This window comes from Pseudocercospora fijiensis, assembly GCF_000340215.1.
Source record: "Pseudocercospora fijiensis CIRAD86 unplaced genomic scaffold MYCFIscaffold_3, whole genome shotgun sequence".
NCBI lineage: Eukaryota > Fungi > Ascomycota > Dothideomycetes > Mycosphaerellales > Mycosphaerellaceae > Pseudocercospora > Pseudocercospora fijiensis.
The window spans coordinates 4671254-4695713 of NW_006921534.1; the positions used below are offsets into that span (position 1 = coordinate 4671254).

At 47.3% G+C, this 24460-nt stretch overlaps 9 protein-coding genes across 9 annotated transcripts; 6 read left to right on the forward strand and 3 right to left on the reverse strand.

Annotated features, from left to right (window-relative positions):
* Positions 1–273: 273 nt before the first annotated feature.
* MYCFIDRAFT_135351 (uncharacterized protein) lies at positions 274–441 on the forward strand (the record flags this gene model as incomplete). Its single annotated transcript, XM_007927154.1, has 1 exon — positions 274–441. A coding segment is annotated over one exon (168 nt), but the record flags the coding sequence as incomplete, so codon positions are not given.
* Positions 442–722: 281 nt separating this feature from the next.
* On the reverse strand, positions 723–2403 carry MYCFIDRAFT_152950 (uncharacterized protein). The gene is made up of 4 exons (XM_007927155.1): positions 2314–2403; positions 1911–2101; positions 1639–1869; positions 723–1581 (listed from the first exon to the last, which is right to left on the reverse strand). Exons 2-4 carry the CDS (start codon positions 2031–2033, stop codon positions 898–900), a joined length of 1038 nt encoding a protein of 345 aa, XP_007925346.1. The 5' UTR covers positions 2034–2101; positions 2314–2403; the 3' UTR covers positions 723–897.
* A 409-nt stretch (positions 2404–2812) lies between these two features.
* Positions 2813–4939, forward strand: MYCFIDRAFT_173677 (uncharacterized protein; the record flags this gene model as incomplete). Its single annotated transcript, XM_007927156.1, has 13 exons — positions 2813–2921; positions 2979–3080; positions 3115–3294; positions 3332–3399; positions 3453–3917; positions 3943–4013; positions 4049–4179; positions 4205–4249; positions 4283–4346; positions 4380–4515; positions 4548–4694; positions 4741–4845; positions 4874–4939. The coding sequence occupies 13 exons, from the start codon at positions 2813–2815 to the stop codon at positions 4937–4939; spliced, it is 1689 nt and encodes a 562-aa protein (XP_007925347.1).
* Positions 4906–5920, reverse strand: MYCFIDRAFT_210968 (uncharacterized protein). The gene has a single exon (XM_007927157.1). It carries the CDS (start codon positions 5877–5879, stop codon positions 5058–5060), a length of 822 nt encoding a protein of 273 aa, XP_007925348.1. The 5' UTR covers positions 5880–5920; the 3' UTR covers positions 4906–5057.
* A 136-nt stretch (positions 5921–6056) lies between these two features.
* On the forward strand, positions 6057–7567 carry MYCFIDRAFT_71007 (uncharacterized protein). The gene is made up of 2 exons (XM_007926147.1): positions 6057–6230; positions 6314–7567. Exons 1-2 carry the CDS (start codon positions 6175–6177, stop codon positions 7410–7412), a joined length of 1155 nt encoding a protein of 384 aa, XP_007924338.1. The 5' UTR covers positions 6057–6174; the 3' UTR covers positions 7413–7567.
* Positions 7568–12073: 4506 nt separating this feature from the next.
* Positions 12074–13222, forward strand: MYCFIDRAFT_187638 (uncharacterized protein; the record flags this gene model as incomplete). The annotated part of the gene is made up of 2 exons (XM_007927158.1): positions 12074–12091; positions 12167–13222. The coding sequence occupies 2 exons, from the start codon at positions 12074–12076 to the stop codon at positions 13220–13222; spliced, it is 1074 nt and encodes a 357-aa protein (XP_007925349.1).
* An 841-nt stretch (positions 13223–14063) lies between these two features.
* Positions 14064–14746, forward strand: MYCFIDRAFT_5621 (uncharacterized protein; the record flags this gene model as incomplete). The annotated part of the gene is made up of 2 exons (XM_007925984.1): positions 14064–14398; positions 14464–14746. Coding segments are annotated over 2 exons (618 nt in total), but the record flags the coding sequence as incomplete, so codon positions are not given.
* Positions 14747–22780: 8034 nt separating this feature from the next.
* MYCFIDRAFT_42071 (uncharacterized protein) lies at positions 22781–23779 on the reverse strand (the record flags this gene model as incomplete). Its single annotated transcript, XM_007926055.1, has 1 exon — positions 22781–23779. The coding sequence occupies one exon, from the start codon at positions 23777–23779 to the stop codon at positions 22781–22783; it is 999 nt and encodes a 332-aa protein (XP_007924246.1).
* Positions 23780–24157: 378 nt separating this feature from the next.
* Positions 24158–24439, forward strand: MYCFIDRAFT_173682 (uncharacterized protein; the record flags this gene model as incomplete). The annotated part of the gene is made up of 4 exons (XM_007927159.1): positions 24158–24175; positions 24213–24280; positions 24310–24363; positions 24391–24439. The coding sequence occupies 4 exons, from the start codon at positions 24158–24160 to the stop codon at positions 24437–24439; spliced, it is 189 nt and encodes a 62-aa protein (XP_007925350.1).
* Positions 24440–24460: the final 21 nt, after the last annotated feature.

A 24460-nucleotide genomic window follows, 5' to 3' on the forward strand; every position in this document is an offset into this window, starting at 1 on the left:
CTGCCCATTGACACCATCCCATATACCCGCCTATCGCATACTCAGACAAGATGGTCGCAGGCAAAACCTCGAGAGAAGCCCTCGCCCGCGCCGCCGCCCAACCCACACCCAAACTCCCACCTCTCCCCAAACTAAAAGTCAGAAAACCAGATCAAGCCAATACGAATCCATGTATAAGCATAATGGCAAGCATGTTAGGTGAGTGAGTGAGCGAGCGAGCGTAGCGACCATCTTACAATTTTTGGACCTCGCTAACTAACGTTCGGTCATACAGGCTGCTGGGCATCATCAGGCTACACAACAGCAGGATGCGCGGCGCTAGAACAACAATTACGAGTATGCATGGATGCGAGAAAACCTGGACAGCAGGCTAAGAGTCCGATAAACCATCATTTGTCGAGGTTTTATCCGAAGATTATTGGACCGCATAAGAGGAAGTGATGAGGATTCACGAGAGATGGTGGGATGAGCCAACATTAAAATATGCGGCCATGGCATTCTGGAGTGTTATATGCTCGCTCGCTCGCTCCACGCGTGCGCGTTTGAGGGCGGCTCAGATGGGAAGGGAGGTGAGAGATGGATGGTATCTCTAAGGACAGCAGAGGCAGATACCCAACAACGAGCCCGCTGCAGGGGGACATTGTAGCGCTTAGCCACGGCCAGGATGAAAGTGCGAGCACAATGATCTACACGACGACGAAATGATGTACAGCTAGACTGTTGTTGGCATTGTACATTTGATTTGCAAGCGAGAGCTATTTTATCTACGCAAGCGACAAAGCTGCGGATTGTATGGCTGTGAGCCAACTGCTACCCTATGCAATCACTTCTCCGTGGTATCATTTAAAGGCGTAATCCGTCAACTCTTGCGTCTCCGATCTCCCCAGTCCATCTCTATTACAGGATTGTGCCGAATCCAAACGTAGTCTTAATGCTGCGCACATAGTACTGATCCCAATTCCTCTTGGTTGGCTCTTCTTGGCCAATTGGGACGCCATCCCAGTCAACTCGCATGATGGTGACGGCGTCAACATCGTTCTGCTCGAACTTGATCTTTAACGTAGAGTAATGATCTGCTGGCCATTGCGCGAGGCGCCACTTCTGTTCAATGTATGTTGGCTTGTCAAGCTTGACATATGAGCCCGATACATTTCCGCCGAACAGCTCAAATTTGCCACCCGCCTTTGCACCCTCATAGACCTTCGGAGGTTCTCGCGTAAAGGCTGCAATGCGCTGTGGGTCGGTAAAAGTTTCGAACAGCTGCTCAGCAGTGGTCCGGAATTCTTGCTGGTCTGAAAGCTTGGTGGTGTTAACAATTGCGCCGTCACTTGACGAGGTGGTAGTCGATGTGGTTGCGCCAGATGAAGACTTGTTCACGCCAGAGTTGGTAAGCGTTCTTGGTGTGCTGAAGCCAGAAGATGGATTTGAGCCTGGTGCATGCTGGATGTCTTTGCCGTGCTCCGCAATGAGGGCAGGAGCCAGCTTCTGAAGGAGTTTCCGCAATTGTGGCGTGATCTCCTGTCGGACGAGCTCTTTGGCAGGCTCCTTGTCCAGGGAGGAAGAATATATGTCAACCTCGAACTGTGAAATTGTTAGTCAATCCCTGCTGGAATCGATCTTGGTTGACACTGAACATACAACGTACTCATCCTCCTCCGTATCGTGTGCGACCTCGGGTATTGTGATGGTGCCGCTCACGTCCTTCTTGCCATCTCGCTCTTCCTTGGTGCCATCGTCATTCTCATGCTCTTCTTTGACAGGTACACTGCCAGTCCATTCCAGCGATAGCCGTACGTCAAAGATGGTTATGACCTTGCCTTTCCGCTGCGATACATCCACATCACCATCCATGCTCAAAATTTTGCTGACTTCGGCATTGACGCCATCCTTTTCCGCAAAATTTTGCTGACTTCGGCATTGACGCCATCCTTTTCCGCCTTCAGGCCAACAATCTCGTTGCTGAGGTAGTCCTGAGTCCAAGCGGAGACATCCTTGTTCACCCAGTGCCAATTGTTTGGGTTGTGCAAGACCATGGCGAAGGTCTCAAGTGGGGGGAGGCTGTATCAAACCGAGAAAGCAGGTGGGTTGGCTATGTATAATCCTGCGATTCTGTCAGCATCCACTCCTACGAAGGCGTTTGAGCTAAGAAGTCGTGTGTCCATGTGAAAATCAGATATAGAGAACTGTGTCTCGTGCAAAGCTATTCCGCAGCAAAAAGAGTACAAGTCTTTCTCGGACTGGTGCCAGCTGTGTGTCTCATCATAACACGCTTAGAAGGGGACGGCATTCTGCAACATTCACTTATTCACTTACCTTGGATTGCTTGCGATCAGCACGTGTGAGGTGAGAGAGCGGGAATGCAAGTTTTGTAGAATGTGTTGTCGTGGGCTTCCAGCGCATTCGAGAAAAGCTGCAGATGAGGCTGAAGCTCGACTGAGGCTCACTGAGCCGACATTTTCGCGCTGGTACGGAGGCCCATACATACCGAGGGGTCAACTAATTCCTCACCGCCTCACCAGACCTTCCACGACCCGTACTATACTCGCTGTAGACTGCATAATGCCTCCACGTATTGATCTATCGCTGTAGAGGGCTTGGATAACCTCTCAAGTCAATAGCGGCACTATACGAGAAGCAATCGTACAGCACCTTGTACAGGAGACCGGTTATGAGATATCTATAAATACGCTTAAACGAAGGCTCAAAGAGTGGAATGTTCAGTATAACCGTTATACTGACTATCGACAAGTCAACGATGTCGAGGCACTGAAGATCCGCGTCGCATATACCTTCTACGTTCTACGCTTAACTGATGCGGACGCGATTCAAGTATTACAAGCGTATGGATTCGATATTGGCCAGCGGAGATATCAACGAATACGTCAAGAGCTTGGATTGTCTAAATCAATATCGCCAGACAGGTATACAGAAGCGGAAGAGCAGATAGCAGAGGTGTTACAGGAACTTGGTTGTCCAAGCGCGAAGGAGCAATAGTGGAAAGACCAAAGAGCGATTTGTCGCTTCCCACCGCATTATTGATCATGCTATGCAAGATACAGACTATCTCATGCACATGCTTCGTGTAGAAGTAGACGGAGGGCAGGGTCACTCCAGCAATTGACTCCGTCCACCCAGTCCTGAGCTGTGCGTTCAACCCGGATGTTCTATCGTCATGGGATGACTTTCCAGCCTTTGAGTGCGATCCGAGTCATTTTGCAACTGGTGGGCCTGCACCCAGCTACGACAAAGAGCGTCAAACTTCGCCCACAGGCCAAGAGAAATCTGGCGGGGCAAGTGTCAACCAGCAGGGCACACTCTTCACCTACCGAAGCATCTCATGAGGATCGCGTACCATTCGCCTGGAGTCCATCTGCCAGACGCCTTGCAGAACCCGCAGAGGTCAGACTTGATCCGCAAGATCCACTGTTAAGAGCAGTGGATCCTGATTTCAGACTTGCTACGCCACCTATGAGAAATTAAAGTCAGGTCTCATGCAAGAGCTCAGAGTTGAGGATCATCTAGTACTTGCCCCTTTGCGATCCTTTCCCGATCCAGCTGTTGTTAATATCTTCACCTCGAGGTTTACGAAATGTTTTCTGCCTCAAGCTCCGGCCACCCATGTGCCCACCTTCAATTTCAATGCAGAGCTACCACAGCATCTGCTTGTGACCATCATTTCCATTGGTGTTACTTACTGTCGGAGAAAAAACGCAAAGCACCTTGCTACCGTCCTACAGGATCGGGCGCGATGTCGACTACAGCTCAGCATTGAAGCAGATAACACAATGTTGAGATCTCCGCATACCGTCTACGCAGCGGCTTTGATCTGCTACGCCGGGATTTGGTGTGGCAACAAGCGCGCTCACGAACTTGCAGAAGCAATGCGAAGTAGCGTTGTGACATGGCTCCGGTGGATAGTGGATAGTTGGCAATCATGGGCAGGCTGTTACTACTGAGCGCATCGAGGACGACGGACTCCTCGATGCATGTCATTCGTGGGCTCAAGAAGACAGGTTGAAGCGACTGCAGTGGATGATCCTTGCTTAAGTTGTGAGGTGGAGGGAGTGTTTCCTGTGGTTTTGAAAGGGGAGTGGAGCCTAGGAGATGAGGCGGGGAATTCGGACAAGTGGGTGGATGTCGAAACGAGGGCTGAAGGGGAGTGTGTTGAGGTGAGGATTTGTGGGAGACTGGCGGCGGAGGTCAGGGGTGGATGTTCATCCTTGGCTTGGGGCTGCGGAGAATAATTATGGTTCGGTCGCGTTTGGTGGACCTGAGGGTTGAGTTGCTGTGTATCGTGATCTTCCTGTTGTTGACGCGGAAGGTCGGAAACTGGACAGAAACAGCTGGTGTCTCGAAGAGGACATTCGTGGATTTTGCAGTCGGGACAAAGAAGTTGGCGTGTACCATGGATGGCGTACCACGCCACGAGGACGAATTGACATAGAGTGGACATTCAATGAGAACGATGGCACCGGCAACGAGATATGCACTTCGCCTCCGGAGAGCCAGGGTGCTGTGGTCGCTTCCCAACGCTGGTGTTTCGTTAGGGATGGCGAAGAAGCCAGCGAAGCGAAAGTCGAATGCGGAATGTTGACACGGCGGCCGATAGAGACGTGAGGAGGGGACTTCCTGACCATGCGTCTTATGATAGAGGTTGGTTACCTGCATTTTGGGGACGCACACAGGAGGGCAAGGTCATGCAGAGGTTTCTACAATGCTTGTTCGCCAGCATGTGTTGAGCACATGGGCTCCATTGGGCATCATTTGGTCATCATTGGGCTCCATTCGAAGCTCAACTTCTGTGAGCCAGCAGAGTGTATAGCAAGTCATGAAGTCGATGACTGGGTTTGATAAAAGAATGCGTGGGATTGAGTACGACACGCATCATGATGCCCGGAACTTTGTCGTTTCGGTAGTTGACTTGGCCAAGTCTGGATAGATCGAGCTCTTGGTTACATTTCCTGAGGGAAGTTTACCTCAAAAGGCCATCCCATGCTATCCGGGTATCTCATGCATTTCATCTTGCATACATCCTCCGTAGTATTTTTTATGCACGCTCACCAACCAAAAGTTTTCGCAATCCGCATCTTGATGCCATCCCAGCTGTTGAGCTTCGGCCTCGCGTCAAGGTAGAAGCTGATACCACCTCCCCTTCCTTTGTAGAAGTCAATCACATATTCAATGCGCCTTCCACATCGATCGACGACCCAATCGTGGCGGTCGAAAGGTGCCGAGTATCCCATCAGGCTCTTCCATCTTGCCTTGGGCGTCAACTTCTTGCTGTCGCCAGCGAATGAGATAAGTCTGGGTCCACCACATCTTTCGCTACCCCAGCCTTCTTCCCATTTCCGGATCTCCTGCCACGCCTTCTCGTTGACGGCATTGTGTATGGGCACGATGCTATTCATATCACTCGGGTCTGCTTCATGCCCCTTCCTCCTCATGGCATTAAAGAACATCTCCTGGCTGGGATATACCCAATTGCCAGATTCTGTGTCATGGCCTGTATCGCCCTCATTATTTGCAGGTAATGCTGCTTTCTCGGCTGAGTTCAGCGCTAATGGTTCGTTTACAGCGCGTGGTATGGTAGAGATCTCGCGATCAGTAGATAATCGATATATTTTCGGTCGCTTGGCAGGCGGTTCTGTTGATGAGGTTTCGGTCGATGTCCACATGCCAGTGTCGAGAGAGAATCGTTGTCGCGCTCGCAATGCATGTTGCTCTCTAATATCGCCCGTATGCGATGGATCGTCTGCTCCAGTTTGCGGATGTTGTGGCGGCTTGGTCTCTCCTTTCGTCTTGGCCGCCTGCAGCCATGCTTCTCGCGTTTTGTGGTCCACTGGACAAGCAGCCTCTGGATCACCGCTCGTCCCTTTCATTGTGTCGATGGGATCGATAATGCCTTCCCTTTCACAGCCAGAAACTTGGAACAAAAGATTCGATGCAGGGAGCATGGGGCTGCACAGAGGCTCAAGCGGCAGGGCCCTCCCCCGCTCTTCCCTCTCCCTCGCGCCAACCTTCTTTCTCGCCTTGGAAATCGCAAAACAATCACTTGAGAAATCGTACGAGTGCCCGAACACCGATCTTACGCCGACCAGCATTTCCTGGCACAGACAGCCAGACGGAGGGATATATAGGCACAAGCTGTAGGCGTGCTGGAGTCCAACAAGACCAATGGCAGAGATTCACCGCGCATCGACATTTGCGCCAGTAAACATTGCGATTATCAAGTATGCCATGCCATGCCGCGCCATGCAGCCACCTCCAACATGTTATAATATAGCTAGCTTGCACTGACACGCGTATTGTGTAGATACTGGGGCAAGCGAGACACCAAACTGAACCTTCCTACCAATGGCTCCATCTCCGTCACTCTCTCCCAAGATGATCTTCGCACGCACACGACTGCATCGACTAGCTCCGACTTCACCGAGGATACGCTTACCCTGAACAATGAATCGCAGGACATCTCCGGCGCGCGAACACAGGCATGTCTGCGAGAGCTGCGTGCGCTCAGAAAGGAAGTGGAGAATCAAGATCCGAGCCTGCCCAACTTGAGTGATCTGAAGCTCAAGATTGTCAGTGAGAACAACTTCCCCACTGCGGCGGGTCTTGCAAGCTCTGCTGCAGGCTTTGCGGCGCTTGTCCGTGCCATCGCAAACCTCTACCAACTTCCTACCAGCCCGACAGACCTGTCCAGGATCGCTAGACAAGGCTCGGGCAGCGCATGCAGAAGCTTGATGGGTGGTTACGTGGCATGGCAGAAGGGCGAAGAGAAAGATGGCAGCGATAGCGTGGCATATGAGGTGTCGTCCGCATCACACTGGCCTGAAATGAGAGCTCTTATCCTGGTTGCCTCCGCAGACAAGAAGGACGTGAGCTCAACAGCAGGCATGCAACAAACCGTAGCAACCTCGGCCCTTTTCGAGCATCGCTATACTGAGGTGGTGCCGAAACGGATGAAGGCTATGGAGAAGGCCATCCACAATCGCGACTTTGAAAGCTTTGCCATTTTGACGATGAAGGACTCTAACAATTTCCACGCCTGCTGTCTTGATACCCAACCGCCCATCTTCTACCTGAACGACACCAGCAGAGCCGCGATCCGGATGTGCGAATATATCAACAGCCTTCACCCGGATGACAAGCCATATTGTGCCTATACATTCGATGCAGGCCCGAACGCTGTGGTATATTACCTGACAGAGCACGAGGATATCGTTGCTGGAGCATTCAAATCCATTCTGGACGGCAAGACTGGCTGGGAAGGACCACGCGGCCAACACGTGAAGCCACACCCAGGTGTCGAAGGTATTGATCTTGTAGCAGAAAAGCTGCAGGCTGGCATTTCGAGAGTCATCCTGACATCGGTCAGCGATGGTCCGAGGAAGACCAACGAGCATCTCTGTTAGAGACGAGCAGGCTTTTCTTTTTCTTTTCGGCTTGTAAAGGACATCATGAAGCATTCGACAGTACTTGGAATATGCATTGTTGAGATACCAGATACCACTATCGTTAGCTTTGAATGCATTGGACAGCGTCGTCGAGGCTGCCGCGAGGGAGACCGAGCAAACCTAAACCTCTCGCAATATCATTTCCTGAGTGAATGATTTCGCAGGGCCAGCGTGCCTGCTTGGCACGTTCTCTGCCCACGACATTCGCTTGAGTCGCTGAGCTTGAAGATTGCGAAGAGCACGAGATAGAACAGACTAACCTTCCAAGTTTCTACTACTTACCCCCGAGTATCGCTCACAGCCCCGCCTAGCTCGCGTGGTTGGCCGAGAAGTTGGCCGCAATGGAACTTCCTATCGCGTCTCGCTGTTACCCTCCTTCATTGAGGCTCGCAACTAAATATACTTTATTCTCAATTTCAAAAACCCCGGGCTTTTTGAGCCGCACCACTTCAGTTTTGCCTTCTATACTAATTTTGGTGGTAAACCGAACCATTGCTGTCGCTGTATCCAGTCTATAGTTCTAATAATTGGTATTGTTACTTGTTTATATTATTGCCGTCGCTCTACCGATTTTCTACCGCCGCCCTACGCTGTAGACCTCGCCGTCGCTATAGCGCCCTTTACCGAGCAGGATAAAGCTATTATCGGCCAGTTGTTAGAAGAAGGTATGCCGCTAAAGGAGGTGTAGTTATCGTAGCGTACGAAGCACGATAGAGGGTCGTTCACTGCTATTAAGCGATATAGCACCAACTTAAAGAGATCTAGTACGGTTTATAGCTACTAAGGCAAACTAGGGCGACCGAAGAGGGTGCTACTACATATAAGAGACTTTATAATCGACATTCTAGCCGCTAAAGGCACTACCTAGACAGATGAGATATAGGACTATATCGTACTCGAATTTGGCGTATATATTGGCCTTACTACTATCTAGAGGTATATTAAGAATAAGGACTTTACCTATAAAGTAGTATAACGACGGGCTTCTTAAAGAGACCTACAAGCTAAAATAGCGTACCTAGTTAATATAGAACACTAGACAAGTAAGCAGATTGTCTTTATAGATAAGACCTATTATAGTAAGCGCTCTGCTATCCGAAGGCGTAGATAGGCACCTAAAGGCTTTCCTTATATTACAAAGGACTATCTATACCGTCTATAGCGATATAGTGTCTTACTAGTATACTCGGTCGATAGATAGCTTCTAGGAGCAACACTTATTAAGTAAGGCAGTATCGATAGCGATGCCTTTATTATATAGATTTAAGAGAAGGTCTTACCGCTTTATAATCTATATCTAGGTCTACGGTCTATTATTATAATAGATAACTGCTCGACTTACTAACGAGACTACGTACGCACTATTTGTCGCTAGTATAGCGTTCTTGCCGACTTCTTGCCGCTATATTCGCTATATCTAAATCTAATAGAGCCATTATTTAGACTCTTTAAGCACTAGATAAAGAGACACTAGGATATAATGCCTAAATACAGCCGGATAGACGATTAGTAGTCTCAATTCGAGCGTTATCTTTAGCTAGCAATTAATAGTTAGGGGGAAGGTATAGACTATAGGAAGTTGTTCCGCTACGCCGGTATAACTTGTCAAGAAGACAGGCCGATAGAATAGGTTCTAACCGTCAGATCCGAGCGTTTGAATATAGATTCGAAAGGTCTTAGTCGGCGCTATAACCCTATTAAGAAAGTGTGTTAATCTATACAATATTAGTAGTGTAGTATCGCTTCGGAGTAGTAGGTTGCATTTCGTAATAGCCGCTATCTATACTTGTCGCTTAAAAGCCGAGTCTACAAACTTCGAGTGCAAAGAATATAACGTATAGAGCTCGTATCGGCACGCCATTTTTTTAATAAATACTTTATTACGTATAGAATGCAATAGGAAATGTATCTTAAATAAATACTACAGTCGGTTAATGTAGTGTAGCTATAAATGCGAAAAAGCGATAAAATTTAGGGTCTAGAGGCGGGGTCTTAGCGGCGCGATATAGAGAAGCTAGCTATCGAAGTGTATATAGTATACACTACGCAACGTGCATATAGAAAAACTGAATAGACAGAATACAAGTATTATATATAGACTAACTCATCTGCAATTTTCGTAACTATATCTTATATAGTAGTAGTGTTATATTGCGATTAGAAAGCTATCCTCCTTAGCTTACTATAGCCTCCCCCTCTTCTTCTTGTCTACCCTCTAGTAGATTCGACATATTAGCTGGAATACGACTCGCTCTATAGTCCTTTAAGAACCTATTTACCTTAGACTCGAGCCTAAACCTAGCACTATTAGTAGATACGTTGTTTGCCTTTAACTCCTTAAACTTAGTTAGATTCTTAACCATTTAGAGGCACCAATCTTCTTTTGCTATCTAATTCTGCGCATCTCGTATAGATACGGCTATAGCTAGAAAGCGTGTACGAAGCTAGCGACAATAGATAATAAGGACAGCTGTCTCGGTCTTATTATCTGCAATAGGCGGACTCGACCGTAGAGCACCTTACTAAGCCTATAGAGCGGCATTAGATTGCTAATAATAGTATAGCGGCGGCGGCGGCGGATAAGTCTATAGATTGACAGGCGGTTAAGGCGCTCTATAATAGTAGTATTGCTGTTATACTAACGGCTCTTGCTGCGGTAGCTTCTTGCCTTTGCTAGAGCCCTTGCCTTAGTTATTCTTATAAGGATGCTTCAGCTTATAGCACCTTATTATCTCCTTAATAACCTTCTTATTTAGTGCCTCTACTAAGCACTTCTTATCGAGCGCTATTTGATCCCTCTAGAAGCTAAGGATTGATGCTATAAGCTTATAATGTTGACCTATTAGCTCGTAATAACCTATAACGTTGGCTTGCCTTCCAAGACTGCACTATAGATTAACGTAGGCGTAGGCCTTGCGGATAGCTTTATATTAAAGAAGGCGGTTGTTAGTCTCTAGCAGAGTTAGCTTATTAGTATCCTTCTTCTTACTAACCTTAGGTACTCGAATTGGTAGACTTAAAGGCAGGTCGACAATATTAGAAGATAGGGTAGTGTTAGCCGGTAAAGAAGGCTGCTATTGCACTACTAGTTTGTCGTTAATCTTCGGACCTAATTTAGAAAGAGGTGTGTCGGCTCTATAGCTCTAGTATTTAGTTAGAAGGACCTGAATACTAAGGGGCTTTATCTAACGGAAGTATTTAACGATACTATTACCTTTGCCTATCTATTCTTGCTACCCTTAAGTTATAGTAAAGTCCTTAGATTGAGGTTTGCTATTCTTCAATAGTAGGGCTTGTATCTCGCAGTAGCGGCGGACTAAATAGTAGTAGAAGCCCTTTGCTATAGTATAGACGGTTATAGTAGTCTTAGCAGCGTCGATTAGCCGCCTAATACTAGCAGCGCTATAGCTTATAATGCTATAGTCCTTGCTAAGATCTTTACGGTTAAAATAGACCTATAACTCGAGGTTGATAGCGTCCGGCTCTAGTAAAGGCTTTACCGCCTTCCTTACTAAAGGAGTAGCTTCTATAGTAGTAGAAGAAACAGCCTTCGAAGAAGCCCTAGTAGGCGCCTTAGAAGAGGAAGAAGAAGAAGCCTTCTTCTTCTTAATCGGCCTTAGTGTAGCTTCTTTAATAATAGCCTTCTTAAGCGGCTTCCTAACCCTCTTAGTAACCTATGTAATAGTAACCTCTTTAGGAAGAGATTGTTCTTCTTCCTGCCCTTCTTCCTGCCCTTCTTCCTACCCTTCTTCCTACCCTTCTTCCTACCCTTCTTCCTGCCCTTCTTCTTGTCTACCTTCTTATCTACCTTCTTGTCTACCTTCTTATTTACTTTCTTATCCTTCTACTAGCAAAGTATTACTTATTAGCGAGCTAATGTCGCTTTGTTGAGTCTTAGAGACCTTAGTAGCCTTGAACTAGACCTTCTTTGCCTTCTTCGAGGCACTCGCTATTAAACTTGCCCGTAAAGTCCTCCTCTTGCTCGTAGCCTAACTACTAATCTAAGTAGCGGCAACCTCCGCTTCCAGCTGTTTTGCTAGCAAATAAGCATCCTTAGCGCTCTTCGGCGTACGCTTCCTAGGAGGTATAAGAGGTAGTAGTAGGGACTGTCGAGCGGGTAGCTATAATAGGGGTTCTCGAGGTTGACTTCTTATCCTTCTAGCCTACCTCCTTACGTCCTGTAACAAGGCAATATCTACTAGATCTCTTTTAGCATATATTAGTCCTTCTTCCGCCGCTATAATATCGCTAGTATTGTCGTATGTTAAGGCGTCGCTTAGTAGTAGTATTTCTTCTAGAATTAGAGGTAGAGGAATCGTCTAGATTTGTAAGTCGATCTAGTCCTACGTATCTATACCTTATAGTAGAGGCAATAGCGATAAAGATTCTGCTTAGGTTAGGTATTAACTCGGTCTCTTGCGATTATAGTATATATTGGTGTATTAGACAGACTGTGGAATGCTAAGAAAGCTGAAAATAGATGTTCAGCGGGTCCGCTTAGTAACTAGCTATACGCCCTATTATCTGCGCCGTATTCTTACGTAATAATAACACTACTAATTAAGTCGATATCTATATCAGAATGAAGCGGCGAGCTTATAGTATTTATTGGGAAATCAATGGAATTTATTGGTGTAGTATGCCGGGAGTGGTAGTAGAATTAGTGTAGTAGAATACATAGGGGCACCATTAGCTGCCCCGCGGCTGAAAAGCCCGGGGTTTTTGGCACTCCTCACGAGATTGGCCTAACCCACGGCCATGCCGCCTCAAAACCAATCGCAAGATCCATAGCCTTCTACACCTGGATGTTCTCCACCACAGCAAAACTTAGCTGGCCTGAAGTCCGGAATCTCGCCTCAGACTTCGAACCGGTAATTCGGAAAAAATGGCCCGAATATCTCGAAGAAATGTCTGGCATAGCAGAAGGCGCTGGCGTCGCACTTGAAGATATAATCGCCATAAATGTCCGGACGAAAATCACGTTTGGACTGTATGATGAGAGGGGGAGTGATGGTTGTACTGCCTTGAGTTGGAAGACGGGAGGGGAGGGAGCTATTGGGAGCTGGTTGGCACAGAATTGGGATTGGAATCCAAGACAACAGGAGAATTTGATACAGCTCACAATTGAGCAAGAGGGAAAGCCGACGATTAAGATGATGACGGAAGCAGGGCTGATCGGGAAAATTGGAATCAATTCTGAAGGTGTCGGGGTTTGCTTGAATGCGATTAAAGCTCGGGGAATGGATCCGACTCGTTTACCTTGTCATTTGGGGTTGAGGATGGTTTTGGAAAGTCGGAGTCGGGATGAGGCTGTGGCGAAATTGGAGAAATTTGGGATCGCGAGTGCGTGTCACATGCTCGTTGCCGATGGGGAGAGTGGTGGGATCGGATTGGAATGGAGTTCAGTGGAGGTTAGGAAGGTGGTGCAGAATTCGAAAGGACAGGTCTTTCACTCGAATCATTGGCTGGAGAAGCATGAGGGGGTAGGACAGGATACGAACTGGTTGGAGGATAGTGGCTACAGGGTTAAGAGGATTGAGGAATTGTGTGGACTAATCAAAGATCAGGAGGTGGGCAGGGACGTGTTGTTCGAGAAGGTTTTTAAGGATGTTGGAAATTGGCCTGGTGCGATTTGTAGGAGTGCTGAAGGGAAGAGTATGAGTGCGACTTTGTTCAATATCATCATGGATTTGAAGGAGAAGAAGGCGTATGTTAGTGTGGGTAGGCCGGTTGAGCCTTTGGGGGCGTTCACTTTGAGCTTTGATTGAGAGGTGGTCTCAGGGCGATGTGTTCTGCATTGATCGCATGGACGCCTGCATCCATTTGAGGATCGAGATTCATTTCTAGTTGACAGTGACTGTCGCTGAGCCAGAGCCCTGTTAAGTTTCAACAGCGAAGATCTGGTCGTTCAAAGTTCCCAATTTAAGACCCAAAGCAGCCCAAGTGTTGAAATGATTTGTGATGTTGTCTTTAAGTCCTCCGTAAGGTGGAAGGCATGACCTTGACCCTTGCAAGAACGGCTCATCTGCAGCCGTTGGCGCCGGCAACGTCACGTCCATAACAGCCCTGACCTCTCTCCACCTTGTCGTCGTGTTCTTTCCTACGTACGAATCATGTCAGGCAAGTACTCATTCTTTTCTCTCACTGATGCGGCAGCAGAACGAGCAGTGTGAAAGTTCAGTCAGCTGTGAGCATGGCGTCCCGAGTCCCGACAATGCTCGTCTTCGACACTGTGTGCATCTTGAGATTGTGCATAAGACTCCCTTGAAGCACTGCTGTGATCGTGACGCTGGACAGCACGTGAGCTGCCTCTCCCCCTACCCCCTCATGGAGCATGTCTGCTTGGAGACGTAACCGAAGACATGAATGTTTCCAATCAACTTCAATTGCAGGACTTTTGCAAGAACCCGAGCCCCCGACTTCAGCCTCGGCAACGACAACTATCGCCCTTCGATAAAGACTGGGACAAATCTCAGGTGAGGAGCAGTAGGCTACCGTTGATGCCATGATGCCTAGGCTCACTGGAGGACTTGGTCGGCTCTGCCATGGCTGGAGACACTCCTTTACAAGAATAAGTATGCACAGACCTCGCAGAAGACAAGCAACCCTCTGGCGACACTGGCAATACAGCGTATCAAAGAGGGAATGTCGGGAGAAAAGACTGCGACAGGGCGGGATCTACTTGGAAGATATCTGGCAGCGAGTCAGCAAGCACCGAACGTGATCGCTCCAAAAGATGTCCTCGCCCTCACGATCAGTACTATTCATGCTGGATCCGAGAGCACAGCCTTATTTTCATCATTCTTGTTAATACATCTGCTCAAAGAACGTCAAGTTCTTGCAAACCTAGAAAATGAGCTGCAGAATGCCAAGCTTGCAGTTCCGCCGGCTTTCAATGACATTGATAAGCTGCCATACCTCGATGCTGTCATTCACGAAGGCTTGTAAGTTGGAAGTATAGTGCATACCCCAAGTCTATATATGCTGACGTTCACCCAGGCGCCTGCAGACCAATCCAAACTGCACTGAGCGGACTGTCTCCTCACGATGCTAATATCTGTGGCACTATGATCCCCGCTGGTACAGACGTTTCTGTATCAGAAGTGCTTACCGCACGCGATAAGACCTTGTATGGCCTGGATGCTGGAAGCTTTCGTTCCGAACGATGGTTGCATGTCGACAAGGCTAGGAAAGCCGAGATGGATCGAGCTACATTTGCATTCGCATACGGACGTCGAGTATGCACTAGACAGCACTTGGCTATGATAGAGGTGAAGAAGCTGATTGCATCGTTGATCATGTCATTTACGGTATGTCTGCTTCAATTGGTCGGCGATCTTGCTGCTTACTCTCGCGTGGCAGTTTGAACCAGTAGACGTTGGTATAGGAGGATACGACGGAGCATTACGCATTATGGAGCTGGACGTTCGACTCGCGCCAAAGAATTGTGCGCTTCTCATTTGTTATGAAGTTGAGATTGATGATGATTATGTAGAGGAGGAAGGCTAATTACAAAGGTAGGCCGTCGCCCCATTAGTTAGCTAGCCCCTGGACCGTTACTTCCTTGTTCCGTAACAGTCTGCCCTAAACAAAAGAAAAGGTACGCCCTCGTGCCGTTGCTCTAACTCACTCGTCTCGTTGCCTAGATGCCAATTATCTGGTAGGCTGTCTACTGCTTAGGCTAGTCTCGTTGCCTAGATGCTAATTATCTAGTAGGCCGTCTACTGCTTAGGTATAATTCTATTATCCACTTAAAGGCATGCTAGTGCCTTAGCCTTCCTCTCCGCAAATTCCGCTCGTTTCTTATTAGCCTTAGCTTCTATAGCTGCCTCCTCGCGTTCTAACTAGGCCTAGACTTGCGCTCGTCGCGTTTCCTTCTTAGCTACTATCTGTCGGTTAGTATATCGCTTTACGGACGGGTCGGTTAGGTCGGTCTGCACTCCTACGTAGCGGTAGAGCACCTATCCTTAGTTGCTTCCGAATTCGGCGCTAAGGTCGTCCGTTAGCTAGGTAGCCTTAGTCGTTACTACTAATAAACCTTCCTCTCCGGGCTTCTATTTAGGCGGGTTTGGATTGTTGTTACCCCTATTGTCGGCAGCCTTCCTAGTCGCGCGGCGGTTGTCTCTATTTTCGAGTGCCTCGAAGTTAGCTAATAATACTCTAGGGTCTATAGGGTCCGCGGAGTGTTCGTCGTTAGCGACTATTTGCCTTACCCCGTACTATCGCCTAACGAACGCAACTCGTACGGCCTTAGAGTCGTAACGTACTATAAACTGTTGCTAGATAAGTTCCTATAATAGCTTATTATGCTCGGACTGTAGCTTCTTCGTTAAGTTCTTAACCTTCTTAGGTGCTCGCTCGGTGCCGTCGTCGGCTATATTTCTCTATATAACTAGGTCGATATTAAGTGTCTCGTTCGGCGCTAGGTAGAGTATATTAACCTCGATGTCTCGCATTATATCTCTCCGCTCTCTAAGCATCTTATTGCGTTTGTCCTTTTTCTTAGGCGATAGTTTAGCTAGCTCCGCCCTCGAAGTCCGATCCTTAGTAGGCTAAGCCGTTAGGGCTCTAGCTAGGGCTCTCTTCTTGTCCGACGACGTCGTCTCTATTATAGGCGATTCCTTTAGGGTAATAGGTATCGCCTTCTTAGCCTTCTTCGTTAGCCGAGAAGTTAGAGTTACTTCGTCTTCGTCGACAAGTCGGCCCTTACCCTTATTCTTTCTCTTCTTAGTACTAGATTTCGATAGCGTCTCCTCGTTAGCGTTAAATAGCGTAAACGATAGATAGGCGTTAACTAGCGTCTATAAGATAGGTTCCGGGTCGTCGACAACCTCGTTGTTTCCCTTATTCTCGTTATTAGAGACAGGTTCCGTTGCTAATCCTGCCTCGCTTCGGAATTAATCGATTCTCTATTCTACCGTTATATTACTCTCTTACGGTTGCGGTCTCCGCAAAGGGAAGAAGGTATTAGGCTCGTCGGAGTCGGGCTCGTTAAGAAGGTTATAGGCGTCGCCCTTGCGAGCTAGGCGATAGTCGTTAAGGTCGATATCCGAGAGGTTATTAAGAGCGCCGTTACTTATAGAAACGTCCTTACCGTTACCCTCGCTAGCGTTGCCTAGCAAATTGGCAGCGGTAGTATCGTTAGTAGCGGCTGTCTCGCCGTTAGCCTCGGCGGTATACGTAAGGAGATCGTTAGGTAGCGTCGTATCGTTAGTATTAGCCTTACTAGCGTCGGCGGTCTACGCGAGGAGGTCGTTAGGCAAAGCCGCATCGCGTACGTTAGGTATCTCGCGCAGTAGCGTCTCCTACTTTATATCGTGTTCTATAGCTTTACGCTAATAGAAACGGTATCGAATGTCGGGAGCAAGCTCTCGCATTAGCGATAGCAATATATTCGCGGAAAGTTGTTATTATAGTAAAGTTGCTATAGCGAAGTTGTTTTGAAATAAAGTGAACTTAGTGTACGCGCAAGCTTAGTGCACGCGCTCCTACCTATTGCAGAAGTAAAGCGAACTACGTAGAAGCTACGCGAGAGGAAATGTATATAAGATAAGTCTATTATATAATGCTCCGTTGCTATCCTAGCGGTAGCGACGATCGTAGGCCTTTACTATCGTTAGTGGAATGCCTTCCGTTCGTACCTGCTTATTAGCTCTAGCTCCTACGTTCTTCTATCTAACTAGATATTCTATAACCTCCTTCCTGTACCGACCGACTCGTCGGACTCGTCGGTCTCTTAGCGCTTCTATTTCCGGTAGGGCGTCTCCCTATTCGATACGCATCCTTAAGGGTTGCCTCGTTACTCGCTTATACGGATCCTTAGTATTAGGGTGCGGCTCGAGTTCCGTAATCGAGACTACTAGGTGTATCTTCTACGTCTTTAGCAGGTCAATCTAGCAGGCTAGTCCGGTGCTTATAACCTTCGTTACCTTATATAGCCCGATCCTTAGAGGTATAAGCTTTCGGTTGCTAACTCTAGGGATAGCGTAATTCTTAAGCCGTAAGTAGACCATGTCGCCTACTACAGGCTTCTAAGCTACGTGCTAAGAGTCGTACCGTTGCTTTATAGCGGCCTATATATAGGCGATGTTGTTCTCCGCCTTAGCTCGGTAGATATCCCGTTCCTTTGCTAAATCCGTCGCGCTAGTCGTTACTATTTAGGCTAGTTCCCTAGGGTTGAAACCTATTAACACCTAGTTCGGTAATATACTAGTTAAGGCGTTAACTGAATTGTTGAGAACTAGCTACATATACGGCGTTACGTATTCTAATTCTAGATCTCTATTAGGATGTTAGGTAAGGAAGTATCGTAGGGCAATCTCGACGGTCTAGTTCGTTCTCTTAGACTAGCTATTAGCCTATAGGTGATAGGCAGTCGTTATTAGAAGCTTGACGTTTATCCGCTTGAAAATAGCCTTTTATATCTCGGACGTAAACTTCGGGTCTCTATCGGAGATAATTACGGTCGGTAGGCCCTAATTGTATCGGAACAGCTCGTCGAGTAAGCGGTTAGCCTAAGCCTCCGCTAAGTACGTATCGTTGCTAGTGATTAGGAGTACCTATTTCGTATACTTATCCGTTGCTGTAAGTATAGCGTTAGTTTCCTAAGCGGAAAGGGACACTATAAAGTCAATCGTAATCGTATAGAAGGGTACTAGCGGGGATAGTATAGGGTTTAAGGACCTATACGGCTTATGTCGCTTAGTCTGCAACTCTAAGTAGTCCTAATAGTAACTTAGATACTTTTTTAGTCTCTTAGCTAGTTTCCGGATGTAGTACTAGTCATTTACTCGGGTATAGGCACGGTGAAAACCGATATAGTACTAGTTATCGTATACGCTACTAAAAATGTTACCCTCTAATGCCTTTAGGATACACAATCGTCGGTCGCCTAAATAGGGCTTATCGAGCTATACTAGGCCTTCGTCGTCGACTAAGAAGCTAGTAGAGCCTAGTTCCGCGTTCTATACTATTGCTTTAATGTTGCTCTAGTATTTATCTTCTTCGTATACTTCGATAAGCTATTGCTTAAATACGTCGTCTATTTCTAGTATTATTACTCCGCAAACTAGTTCGTCGAATACGTCGCCCTCCGGGAGATAATCGTCGGTCGTTTCTAGGCGCGACAAGGCGTCTAGTACGATGTATTCTCGCCCTAGCTTATAGACTACCTTTAGTAGGAAAAGGGAAAGATATTGCGACGATCTCGTTAGTCGGTTGTTAAGCTTATTAACTAATAACGAAGTTAAGGCAGTCTAGCTTACGATCCCTAGCGTTACCGCGTAATCCGTAAGTACCGTTACTACTAACTCGCATGCCTCGACTATCTATCGTATACGTTTAATCGTCTATACTAGGCAGGCGACCTCTAATTCGGTCGGCTAGTACCGTCGCTCCGTACTAGAAAGAGTCTTTAATAAAAACAAAATTAGTTGCGTCTTTGTCCTACCGGGATTTTTAGTAATAGCGTCGCCCTCGACGTAGGCTACTATTACGCCGAAGCCTCGTTTCTTAGATGCGTCGATATAGATATATAGCGGCCGGTGTCTCGCGAAATGATATAGTATCGTTAGCTTAGTAAAGGCCTCTTATAGGGCTTGAAACGTAGCTAGTCGTTCCTCTGTTTCCTCGATTAGTGTCGTTACCGTATAATGTCGACGTGCCTAGCTGGCCGCGGGCGCTCTCTTAAGCCTCTCTGTCTTTATCTTCTAGAGCGGTTCCGCTAGTTAAGCGTAGTACTTAATGTACGTCCTTAGCTATCTAGTTAGTCTAAGATAGTGCTCTAGGTCCTTTAGCGTTCGTAGGAACTTAAGCTTAGCAATAGCCGCTAGTTTGTCGGCCGGCGTCGCGGTACCTAAGGCGTCGACTCGTTGCCCTAGTAGCTAGATCGATAGGTACCCGATAAAAGCCTTTTCAGGTGCTATAGTTAGCTAGTATCGGTTTAAGGCCTCGAATACCTTATCGAGATAGTATAGATGTTCCTCTAGCGTCTTGCTATAGATAACGATATCGTTAATAAAAGCCTTAGCGAACCCGTTAAGTCCTTCCGTTCGTAGGATTCTGTCGATCTATCGCTATACGTAGGGCGGCGCGTTCTTGTAACCTATTACGGCGACGTTATACATTTCCTAGCCTCTATAGGAAACTACTAAGAGCTTGTATCGGTCTTCCGCTTTTACTAACTATTAGTAGAAGAACGACTTTATATCGATCGTCGAGATGAATTTAGCGCCTTAGACAGCGGCTAAAACGTCGCCCTATAGCGGCATCGGGTAGGCGTCCGTTATCGTAATGCGGTTAAGTCTACGGATATCGACAACCGCTCTGCCTTTACGGCCGTTCTTTAATTCCTTCTAGACTACGAACGTAGGGAACCTAAAAGGTATTAGTTCCTTCGTCTAGGACATCCGTCCTTAGTCGTGCAGCTTGTCGTAGACGCTGTCGATAATCTCTCGTTCCTTCGGGCCTATAGGGTACACCTTGTATACTAATTTGGCGCTAGCAGCCTTCCAGTCGCTAACTAAAGGGATAGTTATTTAGTCCTCTTTAGGAACCTTAGCGAAACGGCCGTTATCGATAAACAGCTGCCTATGTTTTTCTAGCAAGGCGTTGTATTTAGCTCTCGTCTCGTCGTCGCTATATAGTATAGCGCCTATTAGGCCTAGCTTTTCCTTTGCCCCTAGTTGCGCTAGCGGCGGCGACTCGTCGTCTTCTTCTCGTTCGGTAGTTACTATAAAGTATAGTAACACTCGAGCTCGTCCTTTCTAAGCGATATTTATCGTTACTAGGGTGCCATTTGGGAATTGCATTTCCTTATTAGCAAAAGATAAGACTAACTTCTCCTTTTCTATTAAGCGCGTTCCTAATAGTACGCTAGCCGGTAGGCTATTAATTAAGTATACTCTTGTCGATATCGTAACCCCGTTATTAAAAACTATATTAATAGGCATCTTATTAGACAGGCTCGTAATCTTGTTGCCTACTTCTCGGATCCGTCGCGGGCGCGTTGCCTTTAAAGGAACTCTATTAGGGTACCGCTGCTAGGCCAATATTCGATCTATAAGAGTAATTAGGTTACCGCTATCTAGGCATATTTCTGTTGCTATATTGTTTATCTAAGCTAACATAGTTGCGTGTCTAGTAGTTGTACCCGTTTGCTTATCGGATCTAGTAGCCGCTAGGATTTTTGTCCCCGTCCTTTGCGGTATTTAGTCCGCAGATGCGAATAGAGCCGGTTAGACGTCTTAAACTCCTAACGGCATACCGTACAAGTATATTTGTTGTATACCAGACTTAGATGTCCTACGTTAAGAATATCTACCGCATTAGCGTTCGTATTAGTATCGTCGTCGCCTCCTTTATCGGATAAGTACTCGTTAGAGTCGACGTAGTTAGCATCCTATTCCTCGCCCTCTAATTCCGGCTCGTCGTCTACCTAGTAAGAGTCTTGCTTCTTGCGCTAGGCGAAGGGCTTTATAGGCTAAGGCTTAGCCTTATCGAAGGTCTTCTTAGCGCCCCTTAATTGTAACTTATCGCTTGCTAATTCTTAACGGTCTTAAGGCTTCCGAAAGCGTTAGTCGCTTCGACCTTAGTCGCGGCGAGGCGGCGGCTACTATAAGGCACGTACGTTGTTAGTCTAAGGCTTCCTAGAGCCTTCCTATCGGTCCGTCTACTAACGGTTCGATCGGAAGTCCCGGTCTCGATTACGCTATAGTTGCTTACCCGCTAAGCGGGTAGGGAAAGGTCTCGATAAAGAACCGGCAATAGCGGTATTGCGTCGGTTCAATCGTCGTACTAGTTTAGCCTACGCCGGTTGCTCTTCCTTAAGCCTCTATCTAAATAATACAATAGTGTCCTCTTCTCTCGGTAGCCGAATGCTACGTCGCAGCTCTATATCGATGCCGTTCTATATATACGTTAGCTACTAGCTCTTATTAACTAGGCCGGCGTTACGTATATAGCGTATTACCTCGCTAAGGTAGGCATCTATACTGCGTCGGTTGCCTGCGTCTAACAACGTGTATTTAAGCCGCGTTAGCTCGTTTAGCGACTCGGACAGTAGCGTCTAGAAGTTCTCTTATAGCGTCGTAAACTAATAGTCTAGACCTAGTGCGTAGCGAAGGCCCTATTTCGCTAGGTTGTTAAGCGTGTTAGTATACTAGGTTAAGGCCGTTCCTCGTAGTAGTGCGGGGATTCTAGACTTAACTCGATCGTTGCTACGATACGCTATAATATCCTTAAGTCGTTTAATAAAGATGTTAACATCTCGGAAGAAGGTGTCGGATCCTACGACCGTCGGGTCGTCCTCTCCCTTTAGTAGGTCTAGTTAGAAGAAACTAATTTCCTAGTTACGCATTCGGTCTAGGTTGCTAGCCTCGTTAAAGACAGGCGTACTATTTCTATTTCTGTTGCCTGCCGTAGGAGCCTAGCCTGCTAGTACCTAGGCAACTGCCGCCTAAATAGCGGCTATCATTTCCGCCGAGATAGCGTCCCCTTGTTCCGCTATAGCAGGAGGCTAGACGCTCGTTGCTTATATAGTTGCTATTATAGGTCGAGCCGTCGACGTAGTCGAAGGTCGTATACTTATAGTAGAGGTCGCTATTGTTATTGTTATATTAGGCGATTGCCGTAGAGGCTGTTATAATCCAGAGGCAGCTGCCCTTAGCTTAGAAGGTAACTTCCCTTTCGTAGGTAAGTGCCTTCCGGACCTGCTTATAGTAGCAGTCGTAGATAGTAAATTTAGCCTATACTTTCTTCTATAGAACTATAGGAAAGAGTTCTATATAGGCTGTCGGTATACCGGTAAGTCGAGCCACTTAGGGGGATAGGTCTCTATCGCCTAGAAGTCCTATAGAAAGCGTCCTAGATAAGACCTAACCTCCGCGTTAGTAATCCGGTTAGTTCGCGCGTATATAGCGAAAGCGCGGTCGTCGTCTATAGGGTTTATATAGACATGCGTTGCTCCGTATATACGGTCGCAATGTAGTAAGGGGAAGTGGTTGGGCTCTTAGTCGGCTTAGCCCCGATCTAGTTGCCTCGTCCTAGTAGCGTCTCGAATAACTCCTAGTAGCGCGAGGGTTTAGTGTAAGCGAAGCTACTAATTGTTATAAAGTTGAGATTAATAATAATTATGTAGAGGAGGAAGGCTAATTACAAAGGTAGGCCGTCGCCCTATTAGTCAGCCAGCCCCTAGACCGTTACTTCCTTATTCCGTAACATCATTGAGAGCATTGGATATTTGGTGCCTGACAGCCTGATCAACGCTCCAAAGCATCAACAAGAAGAAAGGTTTGACGGCTTCGACTCCAGGCTCGTCTTTTCTGCTCTCACAGCTCCACCACTACCTTCTGAGCACTAACGCCCTTTGCATGCCTGTCGATACCATCTTGAATCTTCTCCAGCCCCTTGCCTACCACTAAAGGTTTCGGACGACACTTCAAGGCGCCACTTTGCAAAGCCTTCGGCACCCACTCCTCCCAGACGGGAAAAGCAAATTCACCAAGCGCAAATACCATCTTCGCTTGCACGTGTGCTGGTACGTTCTCGGGCAGCGGATGAGTGATGAGCAAGTTACTGCTACCAAGCTTTTCCAAGATCTTGTAGTCATTCGCATATGTATCCTCCCACGAGATTGTATCGAAAATACCGACGAAAGTGTCCTTCTTGCCTATGGATTCTACCACTTTCTCGACCAGATCCGGATCCTTCTGGTCCAAAACCTGGCTCGCACCCATCTCCTTGCAAAGACTGTGATTTCTCTCGCTTGCGATCGCAACGATCCTGATGCCTGCAGCACTTGCGAGCTGAGTTGCTGTGAGACCGACAGAAGAAGATCCTCCATATACCAACAGCACTTTGCCGGTTGTTATAGCATCATCTGAAGGCAGCGGCAATCGAAGGTGATCATATAGGGCAGAAGCTGCTGTTCCAATTGCCACTGGCATCGCGACGCCTTCGATGAATGAGATGCTAGGAGGCAGTACGGCTGTCACACCGGCCTTGACTCTTGAGTACTCCGCAAAGCCAGCATCTTCATGCTGTTTGGTGGCCGTTCCCCAGCAGTGAGCGATGACCCTGTCGCCTTTCTGAAATTTTGCGACCCCAGATCCGACTTCATAGACCTCACCGGCAATGTCGTGGCCGAGAACGACGGGGAACGACTCCAGAAAGGCTCCGGTTGCTTGTTGAAAACCATCGAATGGGTTGATGGCAATGGCGTGGTTACGAATGACAAGCTCGCCTGCTCCTGCTTTTGGCATCGGACTTGCGCCGACTCTCAGAGGTTTCCCGGTCCCGTCAAGGAATGCTGCGTGGTTCTGTGCCATTGTGACGATGCTCCTCTCTCAGTCAATCTCCTGCTTTGAAGAAGCCAATGCTGTATTTCAAAGGACATTGCCTACTTATAGGCATCCATTGCGGCATCTTATCAAGTCTTCCACTCCGCTCTTCTCGAACCCCTTCACGACTCATAGCCAATTGCTTTGGAAACACTGCTCTGGAGCTAGAATAAGCTTCCATACATTTCTTTCAGCCGCAGCAGAAACCTAAAATGAGTGCAAGCTTTAGCTGAATGCAGGAACGATCTTACAAATCCCGGAGTTAGATCTTACGGAAGAAGACGGCAGGCAAGTCCTGCTTCGGCGAGCGATGAATAAGCCATTGTGAAAGTCCGGTATTGCTAATAAGTTCGCTTGTTCGGGAAGATGATACGGCCAGTCCAGGTGCTCGAAATGGAGAATTGTAAGAACTGCAGATTAGCTAACTCTATGGCTCGGCAGAAAAGGTGAAAACACTCAGCTATTGCGAAATTACACGACGTTTGCTGGGTCATTGTTCTTCTCCATGCTATTCTCAGACTCTTCTCTAGAGAGAACAGTGTTGCGTCCCAGCTGCAAATCTCCCAAAGCCTGTGGAGTATTCTAATCAATGATCATAGAAACATCTCCAACTCGCTTAAATTAATCCAACCTCTGGCAACCAACTAACTTGCTACGGGCGACTACGCT